Below are 18,436 nucleotides of genomic sequence, written 5' to 3'. Positions count from 1 at the left end.
CCTTAAGTGTTTTTCTGCTGTACAAAATTAATGAGGCCAGAGCTGTCCACCCACATAGCCAGGTGCTTGTGGGTACTTGTTTTGCTGGTTGCTATGGATTCTTGTATGAGGTGAACTAAAGGAAAAAAAAAGAAAAAGAACACAGAATGCTGGGAAAAACTCCAGCGCTGGCGTGCAAGCAATAGAGCCATCACTGCAGGAAAAAAAAGCTATTCTGCTTGATACTCTACTGGAGAGTCTGAAGAATTAATAATCCTGAGCAGCACTGCACTGCAATCCTGTCCTAAATCTGGCCTTTTACAATGTTGAGGAGATTGAGGTTGAGGTGACCTGCTGTACTTGGGGCCTTTGTGTGTATAGTAATCTTCTTTATTGTAGTGAAGGTACAATACTTAACCACTGTGAATGTGAGTAGGCATGTGAGATGCTGTGCTGTTCAATAGAGCTCACCAGAAGACTGACAGTGCAGCCGATCTTCTTCCCATCCACTTCTCCAAGCTTCATACAGTCCCTAAAATAACACAAAGTAAACTATATCATTACTCTTTCTTTAGTGTAGACAGATGTGGCCGTATCAGGGATGTGCACAAGTTTGGAAAACCATGATGTTCTCAAATAAATAAATAAATACATTTGTATTCTACTACTTTATTTCTGTCCTTCTAATATAGTTAGGATAGTAAAAAGTATAGTAAAAAGGCTATATTTATGTTGCAGATGTTGCAACCCCCTGGTTCGTTTTCACACTAGAGCTTTTTCTCTGGACTTGGGGTCGGCTTGCCCCATAGGTCTGGCAAGTTTGGTCAAGCGTGAAAGCTGTCATCAAGCCCAGGTATGGTCCAGAGCACAGAAATTGGGGGGGTCTAAAGTTTGCTTCTAGGGGACTCTGGTGCAGTCCACTGCAAATCTGGGAGCTCTCCACTGTCTGTGCTGCGTGTGGGGTCACATGACTGGTTCAGTGTGTAACATGACTGCTTCAACCTACTGTAATTAGATCACCAATGTGAAGTAGTGCATGTACTGAGAGCATGGAGAAAAAGAAAAAAGAACTGCCCCTTGACACTTAAGTGTTTGTATCCACTGAGAATAATGGAAAAAGCAGATGAAAACAGATGAAGCTACTTCCTTCCATTTTCCGAGCCTACATATAGAATAGCGACGTATGGATTTGCGCTATCAATCCACAGTTCTGATAATGTTCTTCTGTGAGGAAGCAAACCAGAGATAATGAGCCCCTCTTGCAAACGAGCCTAGAATCGTCTCTCGGTGCGGACTTGCGTATTTGGGACAAGTGTGAAAATGCCCTAAGGCTTTATTCACACCGAGACCAACTTTAAACCCTCTGAAATCAGGGGAAGACTTTGGAAGAGAAATAAGAAATTGATTCCTCGAGTAGAAGCAGCAGCAGCAGCAAAACAATGAATTTATCGAATTAGTTTTAAGCACCACAACTAGACGACACATACACTGAATTCACCCCGTCCTACAGGAAAGACAACCACACAGGGAGTTCCATCACCTCAAGATCTGAAGTTGTTTTTCCATAGGTCATCCTCTCATTAAAAATGATTATGTTTACTTTAACCTCAGCACTTATATAAAAACGTGCATTGCTTCTTCTATAAGCTTTTGTGTTCTGCTACACACAAGATGAGCTGTACACCTGCCTCATGTTTGGTCTGTAACAATGACAACAGGGCAGTCTTAAATGCAAGTATAAATGCAGAATTCAAACAGGCTCTAAGTGAAAAACTGACACCATTTTTGGTGTGTGTTTGTGTAAAAATCGGACTCAAAAGTCAGGTGTAAATAGGCCTCATCCGCCACCCTCCAAAATGTTGTATTAATTTATATTATAACTCAACATCTTTTTTGTTCTGGAACTTTGTTGTGCAGACTTTGATGGATGAATACAACAATGGCATAAATAGGCTGACACCAAATCAACTACAGCAAATCAGTTATAATGCATTTCATACTGCAGGTGATGCGCTATCTGTCTAAAGGCATTTACCTGAATACATGCAGTACTTCAATGTTCTGAATGTGCTGCTGATGCCATTGACATAGACATTTGAAAAGCCATTTGAGGCTTTGTCTTCATCAGTGTCGATGAGTGTGTATGATGCGTCTGTATTTAGTCACCTGTAGTCAAGCAGCCTCTCCATCAGGCGTGTTACCGTGGCAATGAGTGAAATGCCGCTCTCTCTCCACGTCTCCCTCTCAATCTTCTTTAGGAGACTAAACCAAATAAATTACACAGAACAGAGCACAGGCCATTCATAAGGGCTCTTTCTTACATGATGAATAATCTGCAATTGCCTTCCCTTCAGCTTTATCACAACAGTGAACAGTGCAGCTTACCTAGGATAGGGACCGAATAGAGGAATTCTACTCCAGGAAAGCAGAGACGAAATAAAGTCATATTAATAGATTAATGTTAAACAATGCTCACTCAGACACATTAGAACATGGTTAGTACTGTTAGTTTTAAAAAGAAAGCAACAACACACAAAAAGTATATCTGAGCAAATTTTGTTCCACAAAATGGGAAACATAATAACACTGGAACCATAGTACTGCAGCTCCCTGCTTTAAAAATGACACTGAACAAACATTTAGGTTTAGAGCTGATCAATACATCAATCCAATATTTATTTTACTCAAAATAAAAGCATGTTTAAGCATTATTGGTGCGTAATGGGGCATCACAGTGGCGCAGCAGGTAGTGTTGCAATCACACAGCTCCAAGGACCTGGTGGTTGTGGGTTCAAGTCCCACTCCAGGTCTGTGAGGAGTGTGGTGTGTTCTCCCCGTGTCTGCGTGGGTTTCCTCCGGGTGCGCCGGTTTCCTATCATGGTCCAAAAATGCATGTTGGTAGGTGGATTGGCGACTCAAAAAGTGTTCGTAGGTGTGAGTGTGAGTGAATGTGAATGTGAATGTGTGTGTGTGTATGTTGTTCTGTGAAGGACTGGCGCCCCCTCTAGGGTGTGTTCCTGCCTTGCGCCAAATGATTCTGGGTAGGCTCCGGACTCACCACTATTAAAACTTCCAGTGCACTTAAGGATGATGATGAAAGTCAAATCTTGCCTCGTTACACTCAGAGTAAGTAAAAATGCTCAGACATACTGCAGTTTTGCAATGACACATTGAGGACAGAGATTGAAACTAGGACATGATCTACAAAGGTAGAACTACACTATTATTATTTTTATTATAACTAACATTTAAATCTCACAAATGAATTCATTTAAACAAAGTTCGCATATACCCTAGGGGCCCCTTTGTGTATTCCTTAGGGCTGGTAGTGACTTGAGTGTGTGTGTGTTTGTGTGTCATAAGATCAGTTGATGAGATCCTATCAAAAGATTAGTGAGCAAAAATTCTTACATCCATAGATCCAAGCAATCATCTAACTCCTTTTTGGGGCAAGTAGGGTATTTAGGGCAGTTAACTGCTTCTCCTTTTACACTGCACAAAAATAATGCCCAAGAAAGCTGAAATTCATCACCAGCCTGAAATTTAGTTTGCTATGACACAATCTGGCTCGAAATTAAAGTGTTCGACCGGCTTCACACTGTCAGAACTAGTCCTTTGGGATTTCTCTCAGAATTAAACAAACAGAACAGAACAGAGTAAATACTGGACTGCGGTTGTAGATTGGACTGGGCACAGAGACACTGCTATATATTCACACAGACAAACAAAACAGACAAAATCACATACAGCTGGGTCCATGCAAAGCAACCAACCTGCTCACAGCACAAAAAGGGACCTCAGGACTGGACTCACAGGCATGAATGTTTACCAGCCCCTCTTTCTCTCTTTCCGACATCAACAAACCCAATTAGAGCTTAATGTTTGCCCATGAACGGCAAGGCACAAGACCAACAATAGCAAGCTGGCTCTAAAGCAGAACACTGATGTATATTTTTAATAAATAGAAGCTACATTTATGGTGCTGATGCCCCTCATTTGGCTGAAGAGCTTGATTTTACACTCACATGCTGTTAAAGAGCTCTCGGTACGTTTCATCTCCTTTCCCTTCTGACATCAGACTGTCAAGCTTGTCTATAAGTTTCGCCTCCACCTAAAAAAATAAAGTAATAATATATATATAAATTACTGTTAAGCATTATACACTCTAAGTTTTTGGTAATATACAGTCATAAGTGAATGCTTGGGTAGCATTTTATTTTTATTTTTTTTGCCACACAGAAAACAATTCTGCGCATATAAAGTATTATTGCTTTATAACATTTTGGCGGAATTTAGTAGTAAAATATGCATATTTTTTTTTAAGTAAAACATCCCAAACAATGCATTAGTATTGCTAAGGCGTTCAAAGCAGCAGGGGGCAGTATTCTACCTGCTTGAAGTTACCACTCCGACGCTGCTCCCAGTCCATCATATCATGGAAAATAGGGATCATAACATTCCTCAGATCTGGCTGAGGAACCAGGGTCACCTCCAGAAACGGGCCAATCATTGCAGGGATGAAGTTCAACTTGTGTTCTCCTTTTAGAGAAAGGGAGGGAGAGAGATTGGAAAAGAGAGAGAGAGAGAGAGAGAGAGAGAGAGAGAACATGCCATACAGAATAAAAGAGTCAATTTAATACTGACCTACTAAGGAAAACAACAAATTATGGTTTAGTGATTATTTTCTGATATCCTTACCTAAATTCTGCCACATACTGAAGATTTCACAGCCCATCATCACCCTCATATCTCCATACCTATACATGCACACACACACATACACAGCTTTAAGCAAACTTAATCAATATGTCTGGGAATTTACCATAATAGTCAAAACGTCAACATGCGAAATGAAGATATTTCAGAGATGACACTGAGAGAAATGTGTATTTCGAGTGTGCATTTCAGTGTGTCTGTATCATTGAGCTGTAAAAGAACGGAAAATTAAGAATTAATTTGCTTATACCAAACCTGACAAACCTTCACTATATGATGTTTAAAGTTCAGTGTATAATGGGCTGGAGATAAATGTTTATCACTGGTTTCCTGAAACTCTTGCTTGTGTATATCTGCATTACCCTTGTTGTCCTGTGTGTGGTAGCCTTTAAACAGTTGCAGTAGTCTTTCTCTCTTTCCTTTATTGATTATGCAGATTAAGACCTCTAAGCAAAACATAAGATACATGATCTACACTACCCATGAAAGAGTATATAAATCAGATTCTCATGAAAACAACCAAAGCATATGATGGGAATCACAGCACCAAGAGAGCAAAGGATTTTAAAGACACTCACTTTTCTAGAATTTTCTTTCTCTTAGAGGCAGAGAAGGTCTCTAGCTGTAGGCAGGGTTGATTAATGAACATGACAGACAAATAGAAGTAGGAGTCCCACACCTACACCACATACACACACATACAAATACACATAGTCCATGTAAGGTTGTGTTCAGCCATAAGAAAGTGCATTGATTTCACAGAAACAAGAAAGTTTATACTTATACAAATGTTAAGTAAATTAGTGTATTTATTTATTTATTGGGCTTTTTATAAAGACATTTAAGGGTGAAACGTGTAAAACAATGTCAAAAAAATAATAAAAAAATAAATATATATATGGGTGGACCACCACATTATCTCACTACTGTCCTGGGTCCAGAGCAAGAAATAAACGAGCATTAAATAGCAGCTACACAAACAATTACACAAAGTAAACAATGAATGTGTTGTTACTCACTATCTCACCCAGACATACCTTATAATCAAACTTGTCATTCAGAAAGTTTTTCCTCAGAGCATCTGACAGATAGAGCACAGTGGTGATGATGACACTGGAAAGCAAGCAGGTTCATCAGTCAATGGCAGCAGTACTATGTTCAATTATTCATCAACCTTCACCTTACACAGGAAACAGTCGTGCATACACAACACCAGCTGCTGACAAGGTGCTTACTTGTTGGTGACGAGTCGCATGACCGTCCAGTCTTTAGGAAACATCTCCGGCCGGATCAGGATGCGGAACACGGTGAATAGCTGCAGGAGGAAATCCTGAACCCAGCATGAACAGAAACAAACAAACACAAATCAGCTACAGAAACAAAAGGTGTTTTGTGATTAACAAGCTCTCATAATAGGATGCTCATTAATTAAATGGAATGGACGTACTGCTTGTTATATACAACGTATGTTTTAAATGCTATAAACGTCATACTAAAAGTTTGTAATATTTCATTTAAAGGGTTGGGTCAAAAAATGGTTAACCATCGAATAGTGCAGTTAAATTATCAAGATTTTCATGTCACCTATCTCCATTATTCAAGCTGTATGTTTATCTTGGTTTATTTAGAATCATCTATAGCTCTGTGTAGCATAGATGCATCACACATTTGATCTGAAATCCTACTAACTTACTGGAATCTGGAGCTGTATTAGTCCAACATATTGTGACTGTGCAGAATATGGAAGGGGCTGGGCACCTCCTAGCATTATCTGCAGCTGCCCTATTCATTAGTTCATTGTTGTTTTGGGGTTTATTTATGGGTTTTATGTTGTGGTTGTGTATTTTTAAGATGGGAGTGGGGGGTTAGTTATGTGTTGTGTGATTGTTTTGTCTTGGTATGTGGGGGGTTTTGTTGGTCAGCTTTGGGTGTGAACTCAACTGGCTCCTCCACATGTCAAACCAAACTGGCCGCTTGTTCCCTTGCTTCTTTCCCCTCATCACAATATTACACAATTATTTTTGTTTATTTTATTTTTCTGTGGCCAACCTGGTTTCATATTATTTAAAAAGTGCACTCATGAATAGTGAATATACATTTTTCATCTGCAGTATATTCAGTTGCTGATATTTGGTGTACTGCTGCTGGGATTTAAGTATGAGCTTGTGACTCACCTTTAGCTCATCCTTGCTGGTAAAACTCTGCAGAAGCTGCTGATAGTGCTTATCTTTCATCTGCTTCAGAAGAGCCAGCAAACACGCCACAAACTCCCCCTGAAACACAAATGCACACACCCAGATATACACACAAACTTACACAAAGGTGATACAAAATCTCTACAGGTTTTTTTCTATGCTTTTCCCTGACTGGGCAGAGGAAAGACTATTTAGAGACAGTTGGTATTGGCATGTCAATCATTAGTTTGCCAATACTGAGTCAGGGATACTATCAGGTCCACTATCACTCATATCGCCCAGCACTAGCTTGGCCCTATCAAACATTGCATTAAAATAGCACTGTATTTGTGCAGAACTCTGTGTACGTGGCTGTAAAGAAGTGGCACTGAGCTTAGCCTCAATGCTTCTGTCATTCACAGTGCAGCACCACACAGAGAGCACAGCCCGGTGTGTCACATCTAAAGCAAATTCTCTCCCACAATTCATCTGTTGCCCATGTTAGAGTTGCTTTGAAGTATAAAGGTGCTTTGACTGGTGTGCTGTAATTAATGAACCCTTAGGGTCTTTTGTCTGTCTGTTTTCCTGATTCTCTTTTTCAAACACTTTGCATTTCCTCTTTCACTTTGTTATGTGAAGAATTTTTTTTAATTCATGTTGCTCAGAAACTGCACATATGTATATTTCATCCATCTCCCTTGGCTCTTCTCACCTGGGTCTTTTATATTTGCACTTACATCTCTGTATCTGCTTTTTCTTTATTTGGATGTAGGCAAAAAGTTGAGTGCTTTGGTTGAATGCTCTAAAAAGTTGGCACACATCATTCATGTGTGACCACAACAAGCCAAATGTCTTGTGTGTGTAACTAATTGGTAAAATAAAGTGATTTTGATTTCTCATTCACTCTAATTATCTGTCAGTGTGTCTCCTCTCTTACCGTGACATCCTGAACCTGCAGACGCATTGTTCCTACAGTGGACTGGGGCCGGTTCGAGATTTCCAATATGGTCCTCAATAACACACTCAACAAACTGTCCACTATCAGGTCCACCTCCTCAGATGCAGATGGCTCCTACACAAACATAAACATCAGCATTGGGGGGAAGAAATTGATTATCATTCACTACTTAAAATGAGGTTTTGTTTAAACCTGGCATTAAGGTTGAATCACTGGGATGTAGTTGCAGATTCCTGCATAATTCAGTATTTTTGGCGATAGGAGCATCTAATGTGTTTAATGTCTCTAAAATCTACACCAGAGATAGCCTGAAGAGACTATGACTGTTCTATCACCATTGTTGTTCTCACTACAGAGTTGTGTTAGAGATTTCACTATGCTAGAGAAGACTGCACTGCAAAAAATGAAATCTAAGCAAGTAAAATTTACATAAATCTAGTGTAAATATCTAGTATTACTCATTTGGAAATTGTTGTAAGAATATAATAAGAATGTTCAACTTATTTCTAACTTATTTTTAACTTTTTTAAATAATTTTATCTACAGAATTTTATCTAACAGACTTCTCTAGATTAAATAATTTAAAACATGTACAAATAAGTTAGAAATAAGTTGAATAATCTTATTATATTCTTACAAAAATTTCCAAATGAGTAATACTAGATATTTAGACTAGATCTATGTAAATTTTACTTGCTTAGATTTCATTTTTTGCAGTGTGTGATTGAGAGTAGCCCAGTTTCCCACAAGTTTCTTATTTCCCACTAATTCTGATGAATACCAAGTAAACAGGCATTACAAATCTGGACTTTATATATTGAAAAGCTCATTGAAGTTCTTTTGTTAGGTGGAGCCTTTGTTCTGTGGCCCCTGTACAGTATCACTGCTGATTGTTTTACGACAGGGTGATAATGAGAGTGGGTGAGGCTGACAGTGTTGGACAGCAGTGCAGATGGACTGAGGTACAAGGCTGAGAGGCCCCACTGAGTGTGTGATAACTATTTAGCATGCACACACACGCTCCCAGACATTACCCTTCTTCTGCCATATTAGTGTCGTACTAGTGTGCATTATAAATAAAAAATATACTGGCATTTTAAAACGTTGCTGACTGCAAACATGTAACAAGTAACAGTGCTGTTTAGTATTCAAATACTTGTAATCAATCATATAATTTTTTAATGTTGCTAAATGCATTATTCTTTTATGTCAGTAATAAATATCCACAATGCATTTAAAACATACATTTCCTATGTGTAGATTGTGTTTTGCATGCAACGTCTAACTACAAATGTCATCGTGTGGGAGTTTGGGAAATGCCGAACATTTGTAAGAAATACGTCACATCATGTAATTACACTAAAAACAAACTGATAAAATTTCCCTGAACTGAAGTAAAAGAAAAAAACTAAAATGAAATAAAAGCTTTTTTTTACATCTTAATACTGCATTTGCATCTAAAATGATCAACAAGTCACCAGACTGCTCTTTCTGATTGACTGAAATTCAGAAAAGTCGCTCTCATTTAGACCAGCAACTGCTTCAGCGTTTTGCTCTAGATTGTTTCCCACAAAGCGATCAGAGGCCAGACCTCCGACTGTTCTCTCCACACCAAACGGGCCATTAGAGAGCACTGAGTTCAATCACTTTCTTCCAAAGCTCCCTTCAGAGTGAATCACAGCAGGTCCCTTATTCAGAGTACGCCACACTCTAAAAGGTTCTCGCTCTTTCCTGGTGTTTATTTGGAGGGGCTCTGAGTTTCTCTGAGGTTGCATCACTCTTTCTCACTCTCTAACTCCAGTTCAAAGTGGTCTCACTGCTTCATGAATCCCCCCCAACCCCCGTCTCTCTCTTTCTCTCTCTCCCCGAGCGGCTGCTATGTGGCTCGGCCCATGTCACAGCTGTCAGGAGCTGCTGGAAATCTCACCGTGTCCTCTCTCTTGATGAGGGAGAGCATGCTGGTGACGATATGGCCACACATCACCAGGTCCTTCTGCTCCTGCATGTGAGCCTGTAACAAGCGCAAGACCACAGGGAGCAGGATACACCTCGACTCTGAAACACACAGACCCAGACAAACATGCACACACACTCACAGGTGAGGAAATGTCATCAATCTCTCAGTTGTTTCCCTAAGAATGGATCAAATCTGTAATCACACAATATCTGGGAGATCTGAGGATCATTTACATAGAGAAGCACTGTAATGAATTGGTTCTGTACATACCAGGGTTGGTGTACAGCTCACTCTCCACAGTCTTAGCAATGCACTGCAGTTTGACGGCCTCAAGGGGACAGTCTGCTTGAGTGGTGGATGGCAAACTGCCCAGCGTCTCCCGCACAAATGTGGCCACCTCTCTCACTGTAAACAGCTTCAGCAGCTCCCCATACACCACAGGAAATGTCCTCAAAAACACTGCCTGGAGTGTCAAATACATAATAGGTTTAAGGGATTGTGCTTCTGAATGATCAAATAATTCATATTAACAGAAATTTGCCACGAGAGATGAATATTTCTTTGCCAAAGACCTTGTTAGAAAACAAAAGGATTATATTTTTGATCATTTGGATTAAAGTGTATTTGTTATTGACATACAGCTGAATGCCCAATAATTTCAGTCTTCTAGAGAGAGCGCACATTTAAAATGTGAAATTACAAATTTGGAGAAGTTATCACAGCTGACATGAAATATGGACTGAATTAATAAATAATGCAAATGGAAGCCTTTCCTCTAAAGCCTTTTGGACACCAGTTAATTGGTCAATGTTAAAAGACAAATGGATGCATTCATTTGCTTCAAAATTACATGGAGAGAACTACAGGGTTTGGACAATGAAACTGAAACACCTGGTTTTAGACCACAATAATTTATTAGCATGGTGTAGGGCCTTCTTTTACAGCCAATACAGCGTCAATTCATATTGGGAATGACATATACAAGTCCTGCACAGTGATCAGAGGGATTTTAAGCCATTCTTCTTGCAGGATAGTGGCCAGGTCACTACGTGATGCTGGTGGAGGATAACGTTTCCTGACTCGCTCCTCCAAAACACCCCAAAGTGGCTCAATAATATTTAGATCTGGTGACTGTGCAGACCATGGGAGATGTTCAACTTCACTTTCATGCTCATCAAACCAGTCTTTCACCAGTCTTGCTGTGTGTATTGGTGCATTGTCGTCCTGATACACGGCACCGCCTTCAGGACACAATGTTTGAACCATTAGATGCACATGGTCTTACTGGTGCAATGTGCAATTAATGAAGATTGTCCACCAGGCTGCTCCAATTTAGCCATGAAACCTCCCACACTAAAATGACAGGTGTTTCAGTTTCATTGTCTAACCCCTGTACGTCCCAATAATTTCCATTCCACATTAAGAGTTTTTCCTTCTCCATTTTATATCTTTGTGGCTTTGTTTTGGGAGTGAAATCATAAAGTATATTGTGGTGTTTGGGTAAAGCAATACATAGTCCAAGCTCCGTTAGCTATCGTCCAGTGTTGTGCAGCAGTGTGAAAGGGAGAGTGTAGCGCTGGACACAAGACGGGGCAGTGGGCAGGGATTAGTGTGGATTAGGATGACTCTGACCTGCATTCCCTCACCGCTATTGTTCTGTTCCATGCGCAGACTTAACAAAGGCTTTCTGAACACTGTTACAAAACAACATGAAGCTGATACTAGATTAACACCTACAAATGCCCTTCTGTTCTTGGCTGGGGGATGTATTTTGACTGACATTTATTCTGAGACAAATAAAGTGGGCTTATGTGGCTGGAGCTTGCCTTATATGAGATGAGACACAGCAATGTAAACATGTAAAGTGGTCAGAGGGAAATGGTAGGCTTGTAAAATTCAGTAGACAAACACAGCTGCAGAAATACAGTAAAGAACATTACAGAATATACTTCAGCTCCAGAAACATCACAGAAGTGTGGGGAAATGGAGAAGAAGAGAAAGAAAAGAAAGAGGGAATATGAAATGTTGGGTTTAAGAGGCCTCTCAGCCTCTCTCCACTTTCCTTCTCATATTTTATTGTTATTTTGTTCCATTCCTACATAACTGCTATATTCATCTGTGCTTCTCTTTCCCTTTTTCTGATCATTCCTCATTCGCTTCTGAGAAATTCGCTATGCATTGTAACTCATTACATGTCCTAGAATAGCACATCTGAGCTGTAGTCCATTTGTAAGAACACAATATAAAGATTGTGTGTGTGTGGGGTTTAAGGGAGAACTGTACCACACACACATACATGCATGCACACACATACACACACACACACACACACACACACACACAGGATTATTGGTGGGCTTCTTCAGGCTCTTTTGTCTCAGCGAGGCGAGAGCAGTCATGCTGAGAAGGCACCCTCTAAATGCACAATAAAATATGAATTATCTCATTTCCCAAGGGCATTGTGTCTGCAGAAATTCAATTAAGAGCATTTGTCTTTCAAATAAACACTAAATACACTCAATGTGCATTCAGAGTTGGCACCACTCACTGTCGGAGAAAACAGCTGGAGGAGCGACAAACTTAATTAGTCGCACTGCTGACAAGAGGAAAGAGCCAGTGAAGTGAGGTTTTGTCTATAGACTTGGGGATTGATCAGTTATAGTCATTCAATTTCTGATCTAATATTGCAAATCAGCAAACACTAATGATATTTAGAAAATAAAACCACAGTGGTATCAATAGGCTAACAGCACATCGGTGCTCCACTGCCACTGTAACAATAAAACATTTATGCATTAACATATACACCAACTAACATTAAATCCACCTCCTTTATTTACATTCATTTTGTCAGCTCTGCTTACTGTACAGGAGCATTGTGTAGTTCTACAATTACAGACTTTATTCCATCAGTTATGGCCTCATTTTCACCCTGTTCCTCAAAAGGTCAGGATCCCAACATCACAAACATAAAGCAAATATCAAATCATTGTCAGCACTGCAGTGACACTGACATGGCGGTGGTGTGTTAGTGTGTGTTGCGTAGGTATGAGTGGATCTGACACAGCAGTGCCGCTGGAGTTCTTAAACAGTGTGCCCACTCATTGTCGTCTCTATTGGAGACACCAGGTAGAAGAAAACTGTTAATGTAATGATGCACAATTTACTTTGTTCGTCCTCTAATATTTCATCAGTGGTCACAGGACGCTGCCCACAAGATGCCGAAGGCTGGATATTTTGGGCTGTGGGAAGTGTTCACAAACTCCAGCCGCACTGCTGTATCTGACCCATTCATAACAGAACAACACACACTAAGACATCACAGCAGCGCTAAGAATGATCCACTCTCCAAAGAAGGTCTGCTTTGTAGCAATCCTTTAGGGGTCCTGGCGATTATAGAGAACAAAGTAAAAGGGGGCTAAGAAAGTGTGTATGACAACAGATGGACTACATTCTATAATTATAAAATATACAAAGATCACCTATATGAAATCTGAAGCTGATAAAATGAACAATTGAAAATAGACAAATGAAACAAGGAGGTGGGTTTATTTCATGGCTGGTCAATGTAGATAATACTAATTTCTATGATTTCCACAACACAGTTTAAATACTGTAAACTTAATTGTGATTATTTCCCCAATAAATGTATTCATGGTAGCAGTACTATATTACTCATGAGCTTGCATTGCAAAAGGGTTATTGGTCTGAATATGGGTTTAACCTCATATGGATACAGTCTGTAATAGCACAAACATGTGCATTTATGAGTTCTTGCTGGTGTGGGTTAATTTCATTTAATTCTTCATAATGATCAGTGCTGTAGTGGATTTGGAGACCTAACAGCAATCATTGGGCAGTAAATAGGAACACATCTTGGATAGGGTTCCAGTCCAGGTTCATGTCATTTCCTCATTTCTGAAACCTGTTCTACCTGTGGAGAATCATCAGCCTGCTAAACATGAGTGAGCACAGGACCCCTGACCTGTGTGTGTGTGATGGGGCTGGGTCCTATATTCTCCTGGGACAGGAAGAAGCGTATAGACATGAAGAGCTCATGTATGCAGCAGCGGAACTCCTCCTCATTCTGGCCGCCCGTAGCCAACGCAAAGAGCCGCCGTGACTGGACAATGTACTTGAAGATGTACTCCGTTGCCTAGAACCAACATCATTCAAACAATGTAATATTATTATTATTATTATACATTATTATTTACGCATTTCATCTAAAACATTCAATTATATATTCACAATTGTTTTGTGAAATCTTAAATATGTATGCTGTGTAGAAGCATATGTTGTGGCTATGCAATAAAGGGTTATTTCCAATTAAATGATTTGGAGTATAATTACACAAGCATAAGCCAATGAAAATAACACATTTTGAAAGCAGCAGGGCCATGCTATTCTTTTTTACTGAAGAGCAGAATATAGATGTTGTTCTAATTGATAGTAACTTAATATTACTCAGAGCCTTCCTAGTGTACATTCTGTACTGAAGCACTGCATAGCTTCTCACCTTGAGCACTTGCTGGATGTGCTCCTGATGTTCGGCTTCGATGATGCGGTCCACATACCATTTTAGAACCTTTATCAGATCTCTAAACAAGACACAATAAATACAGAGCATCTGAACATGCTGTTTGGAATAATTCGTTCTCACTCAGCTGATGTAGACAGAAGATAACGGTGAGGTGTGCTTTGTAGAGAAATGACTGTTTGCACATGTTTGCATCTTGACTGTCATTTCAGATGATGCAGTCAGAGACACTAGAATAAATGTCAAAAGACAGACATGAGGAGTGATGAAGACTGATGAAGCCAAACTAACTTTCCATGCCTGGCCTTGAGAGCAAATGCAAAGTAGTTCACTCAAAAGAGCAATCTAACGGAAAAAAATGATGTGAGTGCGGCATGTACTCATTTGTTTTGTAATGCAAGCTGTCAGAGTGTGGGAGTGAATATAAACTCCAGAGTGACCTTGCTAAAGTGCATGAGCCTCAGCATGACCCTGTTAAATTCATACAAAGTTATAAGTGAATATTTTAATGTCAAACTGGAAAGCTCAAGTGAGTGAGAGGCAGTTATTCACACAGGCCATGGGGGGGGCATTATCACATACACAAGGTGAGGAGCCTTTTGAGCTAATTGCTTGGCATGAGAACAACCGAATGTGTGTGTGTGTGTGTTAAGCAACTAGTTTTCTATATTACGTTGCAGTTTTATGACATAAATATTGCTAACGAAGTGCACAATACAGCACTAAGTTTGACTTACAACATTTTTCCACAGTTTGAAGTAAAGTTGAAAGTAAAGAAATATGCATACTGCAACTTTGGCCAGTAAAAATAAGAGGATATTCTAATAATAGGAACTGCAGTAATGGTTATGATGTGTTGATATAAATTTGAGATTGTAAACTTGGTCTCCTCACAATAACACAGAGTGTGGCCTTGTTTAATGATATATAAAATAAACCCTATTAGTGGAGGAAGACGCTCTTTTAGGTTTTGACTGAATTCAAGATTAGAGTTAGTTTAAGGAGCGTTATTTATTGACTAAATTCAAGAAGTGAAAGGAAGTCCTCAAAAATATTGTGAGACCTGACTGTGTGTATGTGTGTTACTGTAAGGTGGTGATCCTGTTGGGAAAGCCCTGCGTGTGAGCAGAAGGAACAGAATGAAGTGTGACACTAAGTTGCTCCACTGAAACAAACATATTATTTGGATGACCATATACACCAACTATAACATTAAACCAACATCCTTTATTTACATTCATCGTCAGTTTTGTCAGCTCCGCTTACTGCACAGGAGCATTTTGTAGGCGTGAAGTTTAAGTTTGGGAACAGCTTGTTCCTGCAGGCAGGGGGTGATAAACTCACACTTCACTGAACAGTCAAGCTGTTCCAACTCCACAGCGTCTCAGCATGGTCATCTGCAAAATTTTCAACTATGTCTCAGGGGCACTGTGTGCAGACAGTCTGATTGAACAGTGATGTCCCTCTTGACCATACTGACCATGTACTGGATAAGCAGTTACAGAAAATGAATGAATGTATGAATTATCCTATATAATACACAAAGAAAATATATGTCTTAGATGAAGGCATTTTTTACCTGTATGACAATGCTCCTGCAAAATGACTCTCAATATAGGTGTCCATAACAGGTTTAAAATGCTGGAATTTGCTGTCCTGGAGCAAGTTTATAATGTGCACCTGAGGGGAAGAGTAAAATCTGGTTTGTACTATATCAAATAACTCAATTTCAGGATTACTTTTTGTATAGTTGTCACAAAATGAGTGTTGCACTGTGAACAAATCTAATTTTAATTCAATGAGTCAAAAGCAAAGGCTAGATTAGATTAATGGACTAGATTTATCAAACTATTTAGAAACAAGTAAGAAAAAGGGTAATGCTTTAATAAAGGAAAGCATTTGTAAGGCTACATTACACCTGCATATGTCTTTTATGGGTGACATAGAAGCAAACAAAATGTGCAAATCTTATTACAACAAGCAACAAGCAGTAGTTTAGAGTTCTTTAAAGCTAAATAAAGGTTGGACTTACAAGACAATCAAACACTTTGAGGCCGTATCTCTGTGCGCTTTCGTCCAAGATACCGAACAGTGTATCCAGTGTATCCTGTAAGAACTTGGAGAAGATATTTGATTTCAGTTAATGACCCAAAGCACATGCTGTGTGTAATATCATGTATAATTTTTTATAGTAATTAATTTTAATAGTAAATTTTGTTATTGTGTGTTTATTGTGTACCTGTTTTATTTGCATGTATATTGAGACTCTTTTGGACTTTGTTAATATTACATTTCTCGCTTTATATATCATTTTCTCAAATTATACAAGGTTTTGGCATATTGCTATGCGTAAAAAAAACTAATTAAAGGAGCAATCTGTAGGATAATTACTGTTATTAGTCATAAAATGTCCAGGGTGTGTGATCATAGATCAAGTAAACGGTCAAAGCTAAAACACTGCTGCCTCTCATAGCATTGCTAAAGCAGTATAATCTCTTTGATAAGTGGCCCGTCTGGTGCGGAACTCTTATGATCCCGCCCTCTGAGGTCCTGCCTGTCATCTGCCCTCTGTCCAAACATTTTACAATCCACCGTGTAGCTAGGTCTACAAACATGTCTCTCAGCCATGAAATGACCAAGTGAACAGAGTTAATGTTATATCTTACCAGACCCAAACAAACCCATTGCCCTTCTAAAAATATCCATGACCAGAGACGGAGTAAAATGAGAAGAAATATTGGCCGTGTTTGAAAATTGGAGGCAGTTTAGATGCAGCAACACTGAACAGAGCCAGAGCTGGCTAATTTTCTCCTGAACAGGTAACAGCAAATTTTTTATGAAAAAAATAAATGTGTGTGTTTCTCCATGATGTGTGTGTGTTTTAAACAAATTAAGGAATAAAAATTGTGTTAGAAAGACCTCGCGTATTCACCTATTTAAGCTTGGTAGTACACAGCAAATAGAGTTTCTTTAGTAGGTAGATGTTTTAGTGAAATGATGTACACTTGGTTGTGTGTTTTAAATGGATAAAATAGAAAATAAGAAGTGTTTCAAAATGAGTTTTGTTTATAAACCTAGCGCTAGCTTCGGCTCTTAAGGTCAAACAGAGAATTCAACAACCTGACAAGCAACGCCATCAGGACTCGTAAACGGACACATGAAAGGTGGAACAAAATGTTTGACTACGAAAATTGTGGATAAGAAGTTCTGCCTCGTAAACCACATTTATGGTGGAAAGGAAAATCGATAAGTAACACCAGCCTTAAAATAAATCTAGTTAAAATATTCCATGTCAATTTGGACAGAAAAGACTTGTAAATGAAGGGAAATGGCGGCTGCATGTTCACTTTTTTGCATAGATAGATGTTTTACTGAAATAATGAACACTTTTCTGTGTAAATATGTTGATTATGGCACACTCTTCTTAGCTATTACAGCCCAACTCATCTCTTGCTTAGTTCGGTTTTCTTCAACATGGCAACCTGTTTGAGCTTCACGTCTGGGGAGGAGGCAGAGAGTTCTCTCCACTGTTTTGAAACTGTATTATAGTTCCTAATTGAAATGCTTGGTGTCAGTATTACATATTGCTCCTTTAAGAGACTAATTAAGTGAGACAGAGCAATTATTAGCTAATGGACATATTGAGTGCAGTGTAGTCTACCTTAACTATCTCAAAGCCATCAATGTCCTTCAGTTTGGTCAGGCTGTCACTGATCCTCTCTGGGTGGGCTCTCCATTTCAGCAAGTCCAGCATATCACCTGCAGAGAGCAACCGCAGCAATACAGCAATAAGCATTCATTTGTTCATGGAAATAAAATACTAAATAGAATAAAATAAAATATTTATTGATTCTAAAAGATGCAAAGTGCATAGCCAGAAGCTACAGAGAAAGTAAGAGAAAGTGCTCACTCCAAAATGAACCCAATGCATGATTAGACAGAACATGTGTGTTTCAAACTATTTTAAAGCCTCTGTGATTGACCTGTGATTATATCAAAACCCATATATTTGATTGATTAATTTATACCATCAGGAGTATTTTCTGAATTAAAGCTCTGTTCAAGCTAGTCCTTTAAGTCAAGCATTCAGAAAAACCCTCATCTCTCCTTTT

At 39.1% G+C, this 18,436-nt stretch overlaps 1 protein-coding gene across 3 annotated transcripts in view; it reads right to left on the bottom strand.

Annotated features, from left to right (window-relative positions):
- Positions 1-18,436, bottom strand: part of dock4b (dedicator of cytokinesis 4b) — a 156,178-nt gene that overhangs the window by 49,442 nt on the left and 88,300 nt on the right. For 2 of the 3 annotated variants that reach the window (XM_066666918.1, XM_066666920.1), the window contains exons 18-35: positions 17,986-18,083; positions 16,357-16,440; positions 15,904-16,004; positions 14,304-14,385; positions 13,770-13,940; positions 10,055-10,247; positions 9,755-9,882; positions 7,807-7,941; positions 6,870-6,968; positions 5,931-6,025; positions 5,733-5,808; positions 5,274-5,374; positions 4,678-4,736; positions 4,370-4,518; positions 4,005-4,090; positions 2,365-2,391; positions 2,146-2,241; positions 451-511 (exon numbers count right to left, since the gene is read on the bottom strand). In XM_066666918.1, coding sequence (XP_066523015.1) covers positions 451-511; positions 2,146-2,241; positions 2,365-2,391; positions 4,005-4,090; positions 4,370-4,518; positions 4,678-4,736; positions 5,274-5,374; positions 5,733-5,808; positions 5,931-6,025; positions 6,870-6,968; positions 7,807-7,941; positions 9,755-9,882; positions 10,055-10,247; positions 13,770-13,940; positions 14,304-14,385; positions 15,904-16,004; positions 16,357-16,440; positions 17,986-18,083 — 1,841 coding nt within the window. The remainder of the gene's footprint in view (positions 1-450; positions 512-2,145; positions 2,242-2,364; positions 2,392-4,004; positions 4,091-4,369; positions 4,519-4,677; positions 4,737-5,273; positions 5,375-5,732; positions 5,809-5,930; positions 6,026-6,869; positions 6,969-7,806; positions 7,942-9,754; positions 9,883-10,054; positions 10,248-13,769; positions 13,941-14,303; positions 14,386-15,903; positions 16,005-16,356; positions 16,441-17,985; positions 18,084-18,436) is intronic. The other variant, XM_066666919.1, reaches the window with a different exon arrangement.

Source organism: Hoplias malabaricus, chromosome 4, assembly GCF_029633855.1.
Source record: "Hoplias malabaricus isolate fHopMal1 chromosome 4, fHopMal1.hap1, whole genome shotgun sequence".
Lineage (NCBI taxonomy): Eukaryota > Metazoa > Chordata > Actinopteri > Characiformes > Erythrinidae > Hoplias > Hoplias malabaricus.
Note: the sequence above shows the minus strand (reverse complement) of the source record. Positions and strands in the feature narration are given on the sequence as shown.